The sequence below is a fragment of the Scomber japonicus genome, chromosome 11 (genome assembly GCF_027409825.1).
Source record: "Scomber japonicus isolate fScoJap1 chromosome 11, fScoJap1.pri, whole genome shotgun sequence".
Taxonomy (NCBI): domain Eukaryota; kingdom Metazoa; phylum Chordata; class Actinopteri; order Scombriformes; family Scombridae; genus Scomber; species Scomber japonicus.
The window spans coordinates 10,403,405-10,421,786 of NC_070588.1; the positions used below are offsets into that span (position 1 = coordinate 10,403,405).

An 18,382-nucleotide genomic window follows, 5' to 3' on the forward strand; every position below is an offset into this window, starting at 1 on the left:
GCTGTCCACTTTGCACAGACACACACAAAGGCTGGTCCACAGGCTAAAAGCTAGGCAAGTCTGTGATATTCTGCAGTCCCTGCTGAAGTTACAGCAGAGACAGGTATGTACTGTAGTACTGATTTCTGATATGAAATTTGCTCTCACTTTTTAATCACAGCATATTTAATTTTCCTTTTGATAACTCAGTTTCTTTACACAGATATGTGTGATTAAAATAAATGTGATGATTGGGATATATTCCTCTATGTAAAGTACTAATGACAGGATATTAACACCTATACTAACACCATAACTTTTGTTTGACAGGCCATTTCCTTGGTGCTGAGGCTGAGTCACAGAGCATCACGAGTCTTTAAAGCTTTCAGTGATGATGATGTGATTAAGGTGCTCTCTGCCTTAATGATTCTGGGACAGCATTGTGAAGAACTTCTGGCTGCTATGGAGAAACATGTTCCAGGTGTGTTTTATTTAGTAAAACCTGTCTATTTGTTTGAATCAGTTGTATTCCCCAAGCCTCCTCTGCTTTAGTTTGTGAAGAAATGTTGAGTTAATCATGGAGTTCTTTGTTGTTTTTGTCAGCGAGGCTGGGAAAGTGTGATCCTGAGTTGATCAGCACTGTCATGGAGTACTGTCTGCAAACAAGGTGCCGCTCTGAGCCCATCTTTGAAGCTGTGGCTGAGAACTTTGTGCATGATGCTGAGAGGCACACCACCCTCCAGATAGCCAAACAGATCGTTGCCATGGGGAGACTCAACTACCTGCCACAAGTGAGCGCTGTTTATAATGCAATACTGTACATGAAACAAAAGACAATGAAATGGAGTGAGTCTATGACTGATTTGCAAGCATGCATCCTTTTTGGACTAAAAAAAAAGGTTCCTCTTACATGCCATAAAAAAAAATCTGTAATCTCCTTTATTCCTCAGTGCTCCAATCAGATGTTTAAGAAGCTGGAGAGGATTTTATCATCAAGGTTTTCCCATTTCCAGCCTCACTCGTTGATAGAGGTTCTGCACGCCTGCATCCACCTGGAACGTTTCCCGCTCAACTTCATGTCCAAAGTCTTCAGCCCGTTCTTCCTACAGAGGCTACAAGGTGTGTATAAGCTTTGTATTGCTTACTGTGAGAGAAGAAGAAGAGAAGGAGAGAAAAACTTTGTTACATCATGTTTTTCTGCCTGAGGAGGGTTTAGAAATACACCTGTAGCTAAGTATCGGGGTCCATCGTGTCCTGTACTGCTGGTTGCTCAAACAAACAGCTTTAAAAATACTCTTGGGCTCTGTTATGCCACCATGTCACGTGCTGCTGTCTGTATATACAAGGCTGGATTTTGTAATAGTTGCAGTATTACTATTTGTGTGAATGTACTATGTATTTATTGTGCATGGTCATATATTGTCGTTTGTCAAAGAAAATTGCTGTCATACCAAAGCTATTAGTTTACAGCACATTTCACAATATGTAATATGTATGTAACAGGATATATAAAGTCTGTGATATAAGCTGTCCTTGTCTGTCCTACAGCACATGGGGAACCATTGGACAAGAATGCAATGGGACAACTGACACAAATCCATCTCTCCTCATCATTAGAGTGCAGTTACTACTGGGTGAGCATCATACAACATAAGTTTTATAGACTTTATAGTTTACTGAGCTGCTCACTTTTTTTTCGAAGTATTCATAGTCGTTGCCTGAATAAAAGCAGTGTCTTTCCACTTAGCTTTTAGAAAAATGATTGATTCAGATAATTAATAACATGAATTAAGTTGTCTTCATGCCTTTCTCATCAGGGTCCAAGGCTACCCTTCTTCCTCCATGTGAAGAGGTTTGCCTCTGTGGATCAGGCCTTTGAGACACCTATGGAGAGTCTCTTGTACAAACAGGTCAAAGGGCCGTTGACACACCTACTGGGGGGAAAGTTTTACTCCACCAATATATTTACTTATAGTGGATACACTGTAGGTAAGTTACAAGCATACAAATATACACAAGTAAATGATAGACGCAATATTAGAACACTTTGTAGTATATCCCTTCAAAAAGAAACAACCACATGGCTCATTTAGTCAGTAGCTCACATGCGCTCCATGTGTTTTGTCACCTTACTGTTCATAATGTACTCACTGATAACTTGTTGTTTCCCTTTCCTGTCCAGATGTGGAGATTTGCCTGGATGAGAATGGATTTATTCTGCCCCTCCCTCAGTGGGATCAAACATACAGAAGGTAGAAACCCAACTGCTGGAATGTTAAATTTACAAAAGATACAAGACACACTGATTAACACAACCATCATTTCCATTTTGAACCACTTGAAAGTTAACAGACCATGTCTTTTTTTTTTAGTTTTGCAAACCAGCTGTATAATATTTGCACCTCGTCTGAAATGATTATCCAAACTTTTTCTCCCAGCCAACAAAATGACACAATATTCTGTCTTGTTCATGTGTAGGATGGCACTTTGTTTAGATGGTCAAAGCCGTTTCTGCAATAACACAAAACACCTTCTGGGAAAGGAAGTTACTAAGAGGAGACACCTCCACAGGATGGGCTATGAGGTGGTGCAGGTATGCCTAGCAAAAAATGTTGCATCAAAATTAAAACTACACACTGACAAAGTTTGTGAATGTCCTCATCATAAATTTGGATAGTTGCATATAGGCATCACAGCTTTCTTCACTGCTGATTTGCAGCTTCTTCTTGAAGTATGAATTTGTTTTGCCATACTTCCAGTTGTATTTGTTGATGCTGTTATAATTTTTGCGAATCAACCTTGTATTTTAACTTTTTATATACACACACATGCTCAGATGTGATTTATAATTGACTCAGACTGTGCCTCTTTGTTGTAGTAGTTTTTTTTGTGTCTACATTTTTATTTATTTGTTATCTTTAAGGCGTGATATGCGTGGAAAATTCAGCAATAAAATGTCTCAGCAGCTTTTTTATGTGTTGAGCTTTCAGCGAGACAAAATGAAAGACTTTCTCTCTCTTCAGCTCCTAACTCGATCTGTGCTCTTTTTCTCCTACAGATCCCTTACTTTGAATTTGAGAAGCTAAGAAGTCATGAGGAACAGGTTCAATATCTTCACAACAAGATCTTCCCCACCATTTTCACGCTCAATCACTGATCTCAGGTGACTCACAGGTTGAGTACAACTTCAAACAAAGATTCCCCAAACACTTTTTATGGTTGATTCTCACATTTTTGTATAAAATCAACAAACTTTCCAGTGAGCTGTATCAACATTTGACTGAGTGTTGCATACTTGTTACATACAGTGCAATATGAAGAGGATACTGCTACATACATGTACATATCCTAATGGAAGGATACTAATTTTACTGTCTGACAATAAGGCAGGAAACATTTCACAGACCTGTACATTCTAAATTGAAGTTACTGTATAACAAAGATATGAGTCTGATAGTATAACAGTATGGATTGTTTTATAAGAATATTTTTAACATTGTTGCTGATATCAAAGCTGCCTGTTGAGGGAACTGAGAGATGTGTAGATATGGGACATCTTACCATTAAAAGATGGGGGGAAATCATATCCCTTTCAAATAATGCAGTTATTTAATAGCTGAAATTACTTCTTAACTTATTATACCGGTAAATGGACATGATGAATTTAATGTTATGTAAATATTGGCAGTGACTTTGCCTTTCTTTGGTGCTGGAAAAATTACATGAACTTGTAATTGGTCTAAAAATGTTGACTTTTGATGTTACAGTTATACATGCTGTTCTGTTATTAAATGTTTGAAGATGTACCTTTAATGCCTTAAATTATCTGGTGGACTGTTTTTTTTTCTTCAAAATATAAAACACTGTAAACAGTTGATAGAAAATGTGCAGGTGCTTGTAAATGAATCTCTATAAAAAATATATATTGAGTACATTGTATATAGCCAATGAATAATGTCTGTAAAGATACTAGTAGTGTTTTCCATTGGCATACAGACAAATATACAACACAGACATAAACCTGATATGCAAAATCTAAAATATGAATGTTGCTAATGGTTGTTTGTAGTGTACACAGTTGATTTAATGAAGTCACACAAAATCAACATTTAAATATATTTTTATACTTAGTCATACAAAACTGTTTTCAGTTTTATGTGCAGTGTAATACACTACTACCGCAAAATAAAATGCAAACATAAGAAACACTGAATATACAGAAATGAATGGACATGTCAAATGAAAGTATAAAGTAAAGTATATTTCAAATGATTGATTTTTGTTTGCTGATACACCCACAAAAAGGATAGACAACTTCTATCTCTTTAATTAATGAATCTCTTTAATTACTGTCCAAAACATGTAGTAATGAATTACAACAGAAGCCTGGTCACCACCTGGTCCCAGGTTAGTCCAGTAAGCACAGAGACATAGGGCTAGGGAGGAGAGACACATGAATAAAGCAAACCTCGGATGGCACTGGGTGAAATAAACAAGAGCTACAGATCATGTGTCAGGTTAAACTGAACATGCTGATACGTTGACTTTCAGTGAAAACAAAAGAGGGAGATGGGCCTCCAAGATGTTGGTAGATGGTGAGGCTCCTAATTAAGTTCATGCTTATTTCTTTTTGATTTTCACATTTTCTCTTCCTCCTTGGGTCTGGACATCCGCCTGGTCCTGATGGAACACACAATATGTTAATCATGTAGTGTAATATTTTAGATCTGGTTAGCATACATATTTTTTTAAAGTTTCCTACAACAAATACACCATGGAGTTAACTATGCCAAAGCTTTGTGTGTGTGTGTGTATGTACTGTGCAGCGTGTTTCTGTCTTCACCTGGCAGAAACAGGTGGCAAGATAATAGTGCGGGGGTGTACTGTGAGGGAAAGCTCTCCACTGACAGCTTCCATCATCAGATTCTGGAGGGTGTTCAGCAAAACATCTTCACTTATGTCAGTAGACACATGTCGAGTGCTCAGTGTGGTTTCTGTTTTGAGTCTGTTCCCTGAACATCCTGCAGTTCCATCACTGTCCACTGTGCTGTGCTGTTCATTCAGTTCAGCCTTAGTCTCATTCAACAGAACTTGAGGTTGGGGTGTAGGGGGTAGAGCTGGCTGGTAGGTGACAGGCCTGGAGGCCAAAGTAATCAGAGACTGGGCGAAAGCTTCATCTTCCAATATGTCTCTGGAGCATCAGTGGAGGAGAGAGGAAGAAATATGAAATATACACACACATACAAACACAATTTATTTATTGTTACAACTGCTCTAAACCTAAATGTAAGTCCAACCATAACCATAAACGCTGAATGAGAGTCTTTACTTTATCTGTTACCTGAACAGAGAGTTGAATATGTGTGAGACGATGTCTTTCTCAGGGCTGTGGGTGTGTGTCTGTGGAGGCAGCCCAGCAGGGAGGGGTGTGCTGGACAAAGTTTCAGGCTTCTGGGGCTTGAGTGACTGGAGGCATCTTAGCAAAGCAACACAGATGAAACATTATTGCTACAAAAGTGTGTATAGAGTTGAAGTCAGGGTCTTCTGAAACCTGATCTTCTGTCACAATTTATTTCCTAAATATAAAATACATTTATGTGTTAATAGATTTATAAGTGACATTCAAAAGTCTGGGTTTTGCTCGATGATACTTAATGTGTACTTCCAAGTAATGCTTTACCTATAATGTTTATTGAACTGGTCAGGGAAGTGTGCGAGGAACTCCAGTGTATCGTGGGAGTGTGCTGTAACCTCCAGATGTAGCAGAGCAGGTTGAGGCGGTACAGGGCGCCTCCTTACTTCCATTGTTTCGCGCTGTGCCCGCCGTTCGGCTTTTGTTAGCTTGGTACATATAGTGCCCAGTGTTTCACAACTACTACTGGCACAGATAGGAGGAAGAGTCTGGTTGTGAGAGAAAGCAAGACATAAAAGCGCAGTCAACATAAATCAGTGCATCATAAACTCTCAAAGGTTTAAATTTGTTCCTGTACTGTTAGTTATAAATTAATTTGTGCTATAATATATAATATATATATATATATATATATATATATATATATAATATAATATATATAATAATGTGCTATAATAATCATACACAGGTATCCTACAATCTATCAAATGGATTTAGTTTCCTTTGGTAGCGTTACACTGCTGCTGATGATTATGCAGTCATAAAAATACATAATCTACAGCAGTGAAAAACTGATTCACAGGGAAATATACACCAGGAATGAAAATGAAAATGAGGCGTCTCATTAAAATTCTAGCAGTCACCTTATATCTCCTGAGTGATGGCCCTTTTCTTAAGGGAGCAGCTACAGGTTCCTGTAATGAGACAAAAGGTGAAAACTGTGAAGAGGGCAGTCACATTATTATCCAATATATGACAATTTGTTTGAGTTAGGATTGCATCCATCAAACCCCTCGGCTTTCTGTAAGGTCTTTGTCCATAATAGTGAATTCATCTTGCTGTCTCTTTTTCTCTTGCTCCCAGCGCTGCAGAGCATCATGATACCGAACCAGTGCTGCCTCCTGAGTAACCTGCGGATTAGGTTGAGATGAGAGGAAGAGAGAGGAGATCAGGGAAGAGGAGAGGAGGAAAGAGGGAATAAAATGTGTATTATCCATAGTTTAACTTAAAACTATAGCTCGCCAAACCAGGACTAAAATATCATTGAATATTGTACTTAAATTCACTGGCTCAAGAACACAAAATCCCTATGCCACTTTATTTCTGCATTAGCGCTGATATGGTACCTGACAGATGAGATCTAGTCGATAAATGGTGGGGTAGTCATTACAGGTGAAGGTAAGGACACAAAGGACTCTCTCCCCTGGACACAGACTGCATTGCTCTGGATGGATCTGCACCACCTGTTGCAACACAAAACAGACAAGCAAACCTAGTCAGTACCTGAAATTATGAATACATGTGGCACACAGACAAAATACACCTTCCTGTACCTGTTGAGTGCTCAGCTGGACCAGGTCCCATGAACAGTAGAAGGTGTCTCTACGGGACACGTTGGTGAGAAAGAAGATTCTTGAGCATCGTGAGTAGACAGGTATGTTGCCTAGAGAGACACTGTCCTCAGACAGGAGCACCATCTACACACAGGGACACACACACACGCTGGGATGAACACATACATAAAGTCAAAGACATAACGACAAGAAGACTTATGATGACTAGACTGTTGGTATTCAGCAGAATCTTAATTATGTTAGATGTAAATGAAAATAGTTTGAGTGTTTCAGTGTCTCACCTGTCCCGGGAAGGGCACCCTCTGCACACAGGGTACAGGGGGCTTAGCCTCACTGCATTTAAATGGGTTTGAGGAGCCAAGTGTTGGAGAATCTAATCCACATCCCTCAAACCTCACCAGTGTGGAGCCTCCATCTTGGATGTGGATAGGAACATCCATCTGGAAATATACAACCACGGACAAGACTCAAAATCACAGAAAAGATAACAGGAATGTTTTATACTTGTTTAGTATCTGAGTTTCGTTGACAGCTTGATTCCTAAATTGCTATGTTACTGACTATAACAATGCTACAAGAGCAAAACACAAAAAACTAAGAGAGATGAACATGTGACCACAGTTACATACTACTTCTATAAACAGCTTTATAATGGGATGAAAAGGATAAATATTCATATTAAGAAGAAAGAAGGAGGTAGGCAGAATATAGCTTGATTCATACATAGTACATCTTGGCCTCCAACGGTGAGAAGATAAACTCCAACATGGCTGTGTGACCCGGTAGGACCAATCCTTCTGGATTGAGGCAGCAAAGCACTGGATGATTAAAGTTGTCCACCTGTAGCTGTGACAAAACAGCTGTATCCACATCGTAATGGACTGGCACTGCACCACCATTGTATAATTCATACACCTACAGGACAACCAAAGATGAACAAGTTTTGGCAAGACAAACTCAGGTTGTAAGTGGTGTGTATTAATAGTTATAATAGAGTAAGACATTTCAGTCTGAAAAGCACTGGCCACCAAACGCATAACAGACAGTCTGGGAATAGTACAAAACCTAATACACAATATCAATTTTGATTTGGTAAAATTAGCCCAGGTAGCTCAGGCTGCAACTGTATTTACCAATTTATCTTTTTAGGAAAACATTAAAAATATTTTTTATGTTACTTGGTGAATCACATCTATGTTATTGAGGTTCTCAATTGAAAACAATGCTGCAAGTTAAATATCTGGAGAAATCTGTGGAGGCTGTTACACTAAGAAGGGGGTAATATATGAAATATTATATAATAAGTGTACAATATATATTTCAATTCACTGTAAATAGGTGACTCATATGGACTTAATGTCAAAATTAAACACGCACCTGGCTTGGAGGAGTTAAATCCCCAATAGTTACAGAAGTGAGGACATGTTGATTGGAGGCAAAGTGAAGGTATGGTCTGTCTCTCTCTACTGTCACCCCCTGAAAGTTCAGCTGCACACAGAAACACAAGTACATGGAGTACAAGTCTAAATAGGTCACCATACTTAGTGATACATCACAACTATTTGTGCAACAGAATTGAAAAGAATAGTTCATTATGGCAAAGAAACATCATTTTGTTTATACGGTTACCATTAAAGAAAATGTAACAGCTGTTTTGCTTAAATAAATAGTCTCATGTAAGTTGTCAGGAGCTCTGCCTTACCAAGATCTCTCTGCCATAAGAGAGTTTGAACACGATGGGAAACTGATCCGTCCCAGCAAAGTCATGGCTGTGAAGGACAATTTTGTTTTGTTTTTTGGATCACATTATCAGTGTAATCACATAGCTACAAGATCTGCCATTCTGCTACAAAGACATAATTTCTTTTTTAATGTAAACCTGAAATGTCAAAATAATCAAATAAATACATCAAAGCTTTATTACTACTTCCAAAATTACCACATTTTTTGACCTGGACACAAGTCTGTGTTGTATTCTGTCAAATAATGTCTGACCTGTAGCTGAAGTGCACTGCCCTCTGCTGGCCAGGGAGCAAAGTACCAGAACGAGGATAAATGCTGAAAAGCTGGTTGTCCTGAACCTGTCAATAAGATTAAGATATTTGTGCTGGGGTCTGTATCTTTTTTTTAAGGCTAAATATCACATGCTGAAATATCTGAATCTCTGTGGATTTTAATAGTGGTGATATTTTAAATTCAGAACATTCCTTCATGTTTTTAGATAAATATATGAAATGTCTGACCTTCATGTGGTACAATTCAGTGCTGCTAAACTCTCCTGTCTCGGCCCAATACTCCAACTCTATCTGTTGGTCCTCTGGAAATAAGAATGTCCTAAAAGGAAGCCAAACATCAGTACATCAGTAGAACAAATCTTTTCAAGTCTATTCCCTAACTATTCTTCTGACTATCAGTCTATCATATCTTCACTGTATACATACACACACTATACAGTCTGTTTTTTTTACTCACCAGTCTACAGGGATGGAGCCAGGGTTGTGAAACATCAACACAATAGTAGAGGGGTGTGAATTCAGGGGAGCTGAGCTGAAGCTAAAATCCAACAAGACTTTGGTAAAGGTGGAAGGACAAGAGCGCAAACTAGAGACAGGAAGAGAGACAAAGTCAGTGGATTATGTATATTTTTTTGACTTTACTTTTGTAAACAATAAACAATTCAAAGTAAGATTGTGAAATTGAAATCCAACAGAAACTTGATGGATTTCAAGACATACAGTAAGCTCCCATGGTTTTCAGTTTTTTTTCTTTTTTTGTAAGTATAATGTTTAACTGAGTATAGTATATTCTGCCACTAACCTGTGCCTGGTGGGGGTTCTGTAAGTGAGTTCTACAGTGGAGGGGTTGGAGAGCAAGTGCTCATTGAGGCTGTCCAATGAGAAGAGTTTCCACAGATGTAGCTTGTTGAGCCTGCCGACACTGCCACTACATACTGCATCAATCACCTGCAGAGTGGGGAACACACCCTTAGTGCGCACTTCACACACTGCCTGCGGAGGGGATGACACAAAGCCTAGGAAGGGAAGAAGATATAGAAACACAGAGAGATGAATGTATTGTGTGATAGAGAATAAAATAGTAGTATACATTATGTAATGTGTATGAGTGTGTGTGTGTGTTTTCTACCACTGGAGTCCAGTGTCTGGTAACTGATGGTCCATAAGTACTGGGCTCGTCTGCGTGGCCTGACTGTGGATCGGAGCAGCATTTTGGAACGTGAGGCAATGGTTGCCTTCTCACAGTCCAGCTGCAGGGCTAAATTGATCAGATGGGACAGACACTGGTTCAACTAGTTGTGATTAGCAGTCATTTTTTATATGAACTGATTAATATCCTAAATATACATGAGAACACCACAAAAGAGAATACCACTTGGCTCAGTTTTAGGGTCATAAATATGTTCCTCATCCTGTAGTATCTGCTGTACAGAGAGACAAAAGGAGACAGGACAGGGGCTGTTGTTCACCAGAGGAACGTCAATTGACTGGTAACTTCCAACCAGAGTCTCCCCCAAATCCATAACTGCTCTCTCTGCCTGAGAAGGGAGCAAACATAGTTTCCAGATCAATGCACGCTTCAAAAAGGTGAGGGGAACAGTCATTTGAATTTTCTTAAAAAGTGACTGCACACATGAATATAATCATATGTGCATACACACATAACAAACCCAAATGTCAATCACACCTCAATGACGCCTATGCAGCCGCATCCCACCACTTTGAGGGTAAGCTGTGATGTGTTACATTCAGGAGTCTGGGTCGGCCAGAAAGTGAGAGTAGGTTTGAGTGTGTATGCCTTCTCTTCCAGCGGACTGAAGGACCATGTCTGTATCTGTAACATCAGCAGGTATAAACAATAGTAAATATAGGTAAATACAATCAGTTGCTCAGTAAACTTCTTCAAGAAGTTGCAAAATTGCTGTCTGCATAAGCTTGTGTGTGATCCTTTCAGTCTCTCACTGAGCTCTCATTGGGATGCAGTTCACCAGCATCTGGTTCAACAAAGATAAGCTCCTGGTCTGACTCTGGAATGCTCCACTGGAACCTATCATAAAGGACAATCACAGAAAACCAGCTGCAGAAAAGATTAATGATGCTTGGATAAGTCCAGACTAAAAACAATACACTGAAAAATGTAAGAAATACATAACCAGAATAACAAACATTGATAACAACCGTTATAAATCAGACAAAAAACTAACCGTAGAGGCAGGCGGCTGAGGTTCCTAAGGTGGTGGGTGCGCTGTGTCTGTGAGCCCACAGCTGTAGGCTGGAAATATAAACTGCCATCTCCTTCCAGAGACACACAAAACTTTTCCACCATGTTAAAAACTGCCAGTTCCTGAAGGAGACAGAGACATATGAACAGATACTGTACAAACCTGAAAGCACAGTGTAGATGTGTCTTACTTTTCTTGTCCTGTGTGTTTATGTGTGTACCTGCATGTGTTTAGCTGCATTGAGCTGCAGGTGGAAACTAAATCCCTGTTTGGGACTGTCTTCTGTGGGTGTTGTTCTGAGGGTGAAGATTTGGTGATCCCCTGGCTGGATCAAACCGCAGCTCGGCATTACAGATACTGATGCCAAGGTGGGGTTTGAGTTGTGGTGTGGGTCCAGACAGAAAGTGAGCGGCAGGTCTCCAACATTCTGGAAGAGCACTGTTCGAGAGCAAAGAACACCCAGGCCTGGAAAAACCTAGAAAGAACAAAATATTACAGTTAGCAGAGTATACTCTCTTAGTGTTATAATGTCCTTTATACTGCTTCAAAAGGAAGTTTTAGTTTGACAAGGTACATAATGTTTTGTGAGGGAGACGATGAAATGCATCAGCTGAAATACCATTGTCATCTGTTATTGTTTATTCAGATTATGGCAAAACTCTTCTTTGTTGTGCTTGTGCCTCACCACTTGATGGGGCTTAAGGGACCAGCATGGGATAAAGTGCTCTTTCCCTGGCTGGAAGGAGTGGCCAACGACTCTGACAGTCACACAGCAGGGAGGACACAGCAGTCGCTCCTCAGCAGGATGATTGTCCTGCTGCATCCGGACATTTAACAGGTTAGTGACAGCAAATGAGTACAATTCATACAGAGAACAAATAAGAATATACCTCCACATAATAATGAAATTACTTTCTTTTCACTATATTCATTCAAAAATTCAAGGCACCATTGCTTGTTGCAATGGATTTTTTTCAGTTGTTTTTCTTCCAGTTATTACCTTATAGTACGCAAAGCACTCAAGTTGAGCTCCATGCAGAGTATTGAGCTGCTTAGGGTCATACGTCACTCTGAATGAGGTGGACTTCAGTGGAGCCAGGTCACATGACAAGGGAGAGGTAGAAAATGGAGAATCTTGGGCAACAGTCCACACCAGGCTGGAATAGGAAAACATACAATAGAAGTCACAGGGCATGATATACAATTAAACAAATATTCTACAGAAGTCACAAATAAAAGGCAGACAGTGGTACCAGAGTTTCCGTCCGGTGTGGTTGGTAATGGAGACAGCCTGAGAGGAAGTGGATGAAGTAGACAGGGAGGAGGGCATTTTGTGATTAAACAACAGCTCACTGGGCACCACAGATACACGCGGAGACAATGAAGATGAAATGGAAGAGAGAGGATCCATGCTGCCCTGGTACTGGTAATAGTTCTCTACGGGAGTGCTCGACACAATATCAGCACTGTCTGGTCTTTGGTTTGACTGTTAAGGGGTGACACAGAAAAATACAATGTAAGCAAGATGGACAAAAAGAGATAGTAACACATCTCTCTTTGGCACTGTACCTCCTCCAGTGGGCAGAGGACCCCCTGCTGGTCTAGTTGTATATTATGGTCTTGCTGCATGTCAGTAAGAGTGTCTGGTGGGTCCTGTCTACTGTACCAATGAGACCTGTACAGAACCAAGTGTTCGGGTTTCAATACAGCTGGTTTCTGGAGCTCTGAGTGACAGGTTCCAATCAGGTCAAGGAACTCAGGGTCCTACAAGAGGAGATTGATAATGTAGGTAGGTAGATTGAATTAACAGTATTAATGATGTTTGTGTTCACATTTATGTTCTCCTACCCTGTGCAGTATAAAACACACCACTCTCCTGTGGTGTGCGAAAGCCTGTGTGGGCCTGTACACTGTCTTCACTGTTATACGGCTATGTGGGTGTACAGTGCCACTTGCTGGCTGTATGCTGAACACACTGTGTCCGCTACAGTCAAGATCCCATTGGTAGATAGCCTCAGCAGGTGAAGAATTGACTAGCTCCACTGTCTGAACAACTGCTCCTCTTTCTTCAACACAGCCAAAATCCACCACAGATGATGACAAGGAAACTTTGGGACCTAGTTACAAAAAGAAATAGTTTTATACACATGCATCTAATTATAGATTCTACAAATCCCCATTTAATTAAAAACAAGTTAAAAAATTATGTAAGTGGGGCTTGCATTTATCGGTCTATTTAAGATTGCAAAACAAAGTTTTCTTTCATTGTATATTTGTCTGTTGTGTGCCTTTCTGTGTGACCCCTACCTATACAGTTTCCAGTGAGTTTGATCAGGGTTTTGCTCAGTGCCCCTCTACACTGTAGAGACAAATACTCAACAAAGACAGTATCAACTGCAGCAGGAGTATAGGTAACTGTAACCTGTAGTGATCCACCAGGTGCCACCTTCCCCCTAGTAATATCACAACTGAACTCTGACCCCAATAAAGGCACTCCACCAAAGAGTCTTGAAAGAGAGAATGACGCAGTTACCTGGAGGAGAGAGGAGGAGAGGCTAATGAGAGGTGAGGCCACTGGGAGTTTATGTGGCCATTTGTGCATATTTTGGGCGCTACTCACAGGAGAAGGGTTAAAGATGTCGAAATATTTCTGCAAACTTTGGCCAACTGCCACAGAGCCAAAGTGCAGCACTAAACCACCCTGTTCACTTTCATTCTTGTTACTCTTATTTCTCAGCTGAAGACATGGGTATTTGGCTGAAAAGGATAGCAGACATATGGAACATATGATTTGCACAGTTTTACACAGTCAAACAGCTTGATAAAATCAGTGTTCACAAACATAATGAACTAGTAGAGTTATACTTGAAAGATTTGCTTTTTGTGCTTCCCAACCAAGCATACTTAAATTGACTTTTAAACATTTTATTCTAATAACATTACAGATGTAACCAAATCATCTTGAAAGAAATTTACAGTCTTAGACTTTGTTTATACCATTTATTTATATCACAAACTGTGTCCTCAACAATAATTATTTAGATACTGATTTATGTGTCTGCCTGTGTTAATGGTACCTAGTCCCTGCAGGAGCACAGTGCAGCAGCTTCCTGTCTCATCCCCCTCTTCTCCAAATGTGCAGCAGGCCTGTTGCTGGTACACTAGCGCCTCTTGTGGTTGGAAGACGACAGTGATGGAACAGCCCTGGCCAGGCTTCAACAGGCCTTGCTCAGGCCTCAACTGGAAAGGTGCAGCACACTCCCACTGGAAGCATGTTTGGAGTTTGCTGAGTGAAGAGTTTGCAGGAAAATGGGGTAAATAGAGAAAAAACAAGGAAAGAGAGAGGGAGAGTTAAAAGGAGAAAGAGGAGAGATTTTAACATAATGTGCTTTTCTTCAAAAATGCATGTAACATGAAATCAAACACAAATATTTAAAATATATTCATATAAAACATGTTATATTCAGAGAAAGTGTGCTCTAACATCTAACTGGTCCTATAAATACTGTATATAATAATGGAATATGTTACACTATTTTCCTTATTCACTCCCAAGTTATTAATTCCTCCTGCTTTTCCTAATTTCTTTCTAGTATGTACCTGGCATTTTTGAGCAGGAAAGTAGTATGTGTGGAGTGCTGAACAGCACAGAGTGGCAGCAGCACAGAGTCAGGAACCTCCAGGGCATGACAGGGAATGATGGCACGGAGACATACTTGGAAGCTGCCATCTTTACTTTGGAACTCAATGCTGTCTTCATATTCACACTGTCCCAAGTAGTCAAATAGACAAATAGACAAAACACAAACATTACATAGACAGACACCGTCAAAAAGGAAAGGCAGATTATTTTATATAATAGTTTTATATGAGTAATCATCATTCAATTCAATATCCATATATGCTTTCTGAGGGGATCCGAGTGGTTTTGTCCACACAACTTTCATTCATTCATTCAGTTATTAAAGGTATGTCACTTCAGCACTGTGTTGCATAATGGTCTAGATAGGATTTGTTTTGTAATTATTTAGAGTTACAGTATCTGAACATTTTAAAGGTGAGACTGCAAGTACTTGGAACACCCCTAGTCCAAGAATACAAAATGTACACTCACATTTGAAATTCCTGGGGCTTACAAAACTTACAAAATACTGGTAATATCTATTAATGTATGCAGAATTGTGATGTTTTACCCTTTGGAGTGGTCTAAAGGTGATTGGTATTGAGAAAGAAGTCCCTGGGCTGACAGCAATTATCTGGGGAATCTGGATGGTGAAGAACCTAGATATTGGAGGTCTGTGAAGGGGCAAAGACATGATATGTTTGCCTGTGGACACTCATCATATTTATATTGCTTGGTTTGGGAGTAAACAATAACCTTGAAACAGTGTGTATATGTGTATGTTTGTGTAAGACCTTAAATTTAGCTTCTGCAGCTTGCTGTGGATGTTTTTTATCATTAATATCTTCGTGAACTCTTTTCCATAGTCCCAGTCCTCCCAGACCAGCTCTGGCCTCGTTTCCAGTCCTAGGAAGGAGCTTCTTTGACTGGACACTTGTCGCAGGTGCTCTGCTCCCCGTTGCCTATGCTGATTCCCCGAATGCTGACAAGTGAGGCAATGCATGTAAGATTTGGTAGAGGGAAACAGATAAATACTATATATTAGTATTTAAAATGTATTGTACAGCTGAAACAGCAGCACGGTTGCTTTTCATATGTGTGAAAACATTGATGGATAGAATAGTAGGAACATATGGCAAGTACTGTAGTTAAGCACAATTTTAAGGTATGTGTCCTTTACTTGAGTATTTCCATTTGATGCTGCTTTATATACTACATTTCAGAGGGAAATACTGTACTTTCTGCCCCACCACATTTATTTGACAGCTTTAGTTAGTATTGAGATGAAGATTATACAATAGATAATATAACAAGCTTTTAAAATACAACAAATTTCTAAAGATGAAACCAGTAATTTCCAGCCTTATTAGTTTAGAACCTCTAAACTTCTCAAGTGGTTTCATTTCAATACATTTTTAAATGATCCAAAATTTCACCAAAAGTCAAAGATTAGAGAAACATTCCAAAAACTGAAAACAGATTTGTGTATCAAAACTTTGTCTTTTCTTCTTTCCTCTCCCATTAATCACCTCACAACCCCTCAGATTTATCTGGTGAGCCATTTGAGAGCTGTAAAAACACCACATGCACATTTATTTTAGCAATATTTCCTAAAGTGACCCACAGTACACAAAAATGGAAATAAAATGCATCGATTTCTATATTTCTGTGCAGCTGATACACATTTTTTTATATATGCAAATGTATACGTTTGACCTTTATTTATTAAATATGTTTTTGTATTCTTCATATTCTATTAAATCTTCTCCTGGACCATAAAATAGTGATTGTGAATGTCTTTTTTTCTCCATAAGACTAATCAAACATTTATTAATGGCCGATGAGGAATTGGTGTAGAGACTAATTACGAGTCAGAATATGAACATAAGGGTTAAGTAGTTCAAACTAGCTGCACCCCCAGCAGCTACAACAATAACAAATCAAGGCTAAAAACTCACCTATTCAGACTTGCATAACCCACTTAACATGAACTGCACTACCTAACCTTACTGTTTTGTCTGCTCTACACTGTCTTTTATCTGTTTTGTTTCTTATTTATTGTTTACTGTGTTGTTTATTAATTGTACACTGTCCTCTAGTGCCCAGAGAGGTGCCTTCAATTAAAATGTATTATTATTATTATTATTATTATTATTATTATTATTATTATTATTATCACACATTGCACTGATGATTCAGTATTAATAATTTAATGATGTCATAATAATATATCAGTCAGAGGGACTTTCATTTTAATACTGTAATTTTGCTGCTAACACTTTTGTAATATGAGTATTCTTACATTGCTAAATTGGTACTTTTGCTTTTACTAGATGATTTTTTCACCATTGCAAACCATATATGTACCCAGCGTGGGATCATTTTACACCTCAGTTAAGCGCACATAGAGTAAATATCTGTTTGGCTACAACAAGAACAACAAAAAAACAGGCAAAAAGTCATTAGTGATGACAAGCTGCTGCAGGTGTTTACTTTGATATCTTTCCCCGAGGTGGAGGACTTCCATGGTGCGCCTGTTCCCAAATGGTCTGGACCCCGAGTCTCAGCTAACATGACTGGAGAGAGAGAGGAACAAAATGCAACCAACAGTGATACAGTAAAGCTGCAAATGCTGTAGGCTATCTGGCGTTGAACGTGTTGGTGTCATAAAATACCCTTAAAATTAGACGGGCAATCACTTTAACACCGATAACTGTTGGTCAATCCGAAAAAACGCACACTTACCTCCTTTAAGCCGGAAAACAATAACAATTTACTACATTTGAGTTGTGAAATGCCCGCTAACAGCAGCCACAGGAGCAGTTTTAACTAGTTTGTCGTCCACTGCGTTTCCTTGGCAACGAAGCTGTTTGTGTCGCCATAGCAATTTGCCTACGGCAACTCAAGAAGGACATATGCGATTCGCGAATTGGTAATATTTAAAATGAGTCAGTGTTGGGGAGTTACTATTTACATGTAACGGCGTTACTTATGAAATTTTTGATGATTACAAACGGGGTTACATCTGAAGTCAGACTTTGCTTTGAGAGTGTTTTCCTCATTCTTTATATTTGACCTGTTACTGAATACATATTGCTGTTTTTAATTTTGGGGGAAAAAAAATAAAAACATTTTTTTATACGCAGTAAAAAACAAAAAAAGAAAAGCAAGACATGACATGGACTTATTTTGAACATATGGGTCTAAATGGTGTAACATAACCAATTAAGCCCATGTCAGACGTTTTACTTCTTTTCATAAAATATCTTTAATTTTATATTTCAAAATCTACATAAACTAATTAATACATTTTCAAATGAGAGATACCTCTTGTTTTATAACAAATGATCTCCCTTATAAATCATGTCAGTATAGATTTTGGTGCTTAATGGGGCACTTACCCTGCATAGCTGAAAACTGCTGAAAACATGTGTTAGAAATTAGAAAAGTATTCAAATGTAATAAGTTATATTACATTGATTAAGTAATTTAAATAGTTACATTACTTATTACATTTTAAATAGGGTAACTAGTCATTTGTAACCTATTACATTTCC

The 18,382-nt window shown here is 38.9% G+C and overlaps 2 protein-coding genes across 2 annotated transcripts; one reads left to right on the top strand and one right to left on the bottom strand.

Moving 5' to 3' along the window:
• Positions 1-377: 377 nt before the first annotated feature.
• LOC128368335 (FAST kinase domain-containing protein 3, mitochondrial-like) lies at positions 378-3,292 on the top strand. The gene is made up of 8 exons (XM_053329124.1): positions 378-460; positions 583-770; positions 930-1,098; positions 1,528-1,613; positions 1,797-1,968; positions 2,162-2,231; positions 2,458-2,572; positions 3,038-3,292. The coding sequence occupies exons 1-8, from the start codon at positions 403-405 to the stop codon at positions 3,134-3,136; spliced, it is 957 nt and encodes a 318-aa protein (XP_053185099.1). The 5' UTR covers positions 378-402; the 3' UTR covers positions 3,137-3,292.
• A 1,180-nt stretch (positions 3,293-4,472) lies between these two features.
• Positions 4,473-17,399, bottom strand: cfap65 (cilia and flagella associated protein 65). Its single transcript, XM_053328779.1, has 34 exons — positions 17,319-17,399; positions 15,620-15,807; positions 15,397-15,499; positions 14,804-14,970; positions 14,281-14,489; positions 13,824-13,960; positions 13,511-13,736; positions 13,052-13,320; positions 12,773-12,967; positions 12,457-12,689; positions 12,204-12,360; positions 11,889-12,020; positions 11,424-11,678; positions 11,186-11,325; positions 10,944-11,028; positions 10,669-10,815; positions 10,354-10,519; positions 10,111-10,239; positions 9,784-9,997; positions 9,439-9,567; positions 9,210-9,300; positions 8,962-9,047; positions 8,669-8,735; positions 8,344-8,454; positions 7,690-7,881; positions 7,248-7,406; positions 6,946-7,089; positions 6,739-6,855; positions 6,403-6,522; positions 6,256-6,306; positions 5,660-5,880; positions 5,321-5,455; positions 4,823-5,170; positions 4,473-4,659 (listed from the first exon to the last, which is right to left on the bottom strand). Exons 1-34 carry the CDS (start codon positions 17,397-17,399, stop codon positions 4,617-4,619), a joined length of 5,247 nt encoding a protein of 1,748 aa, XP_053184754.1. The 3' UTR covers positions 4,473-4,616.
• Between the last annotated feature and the right edge of the window lie 983 nt (positions 17,400-18,382).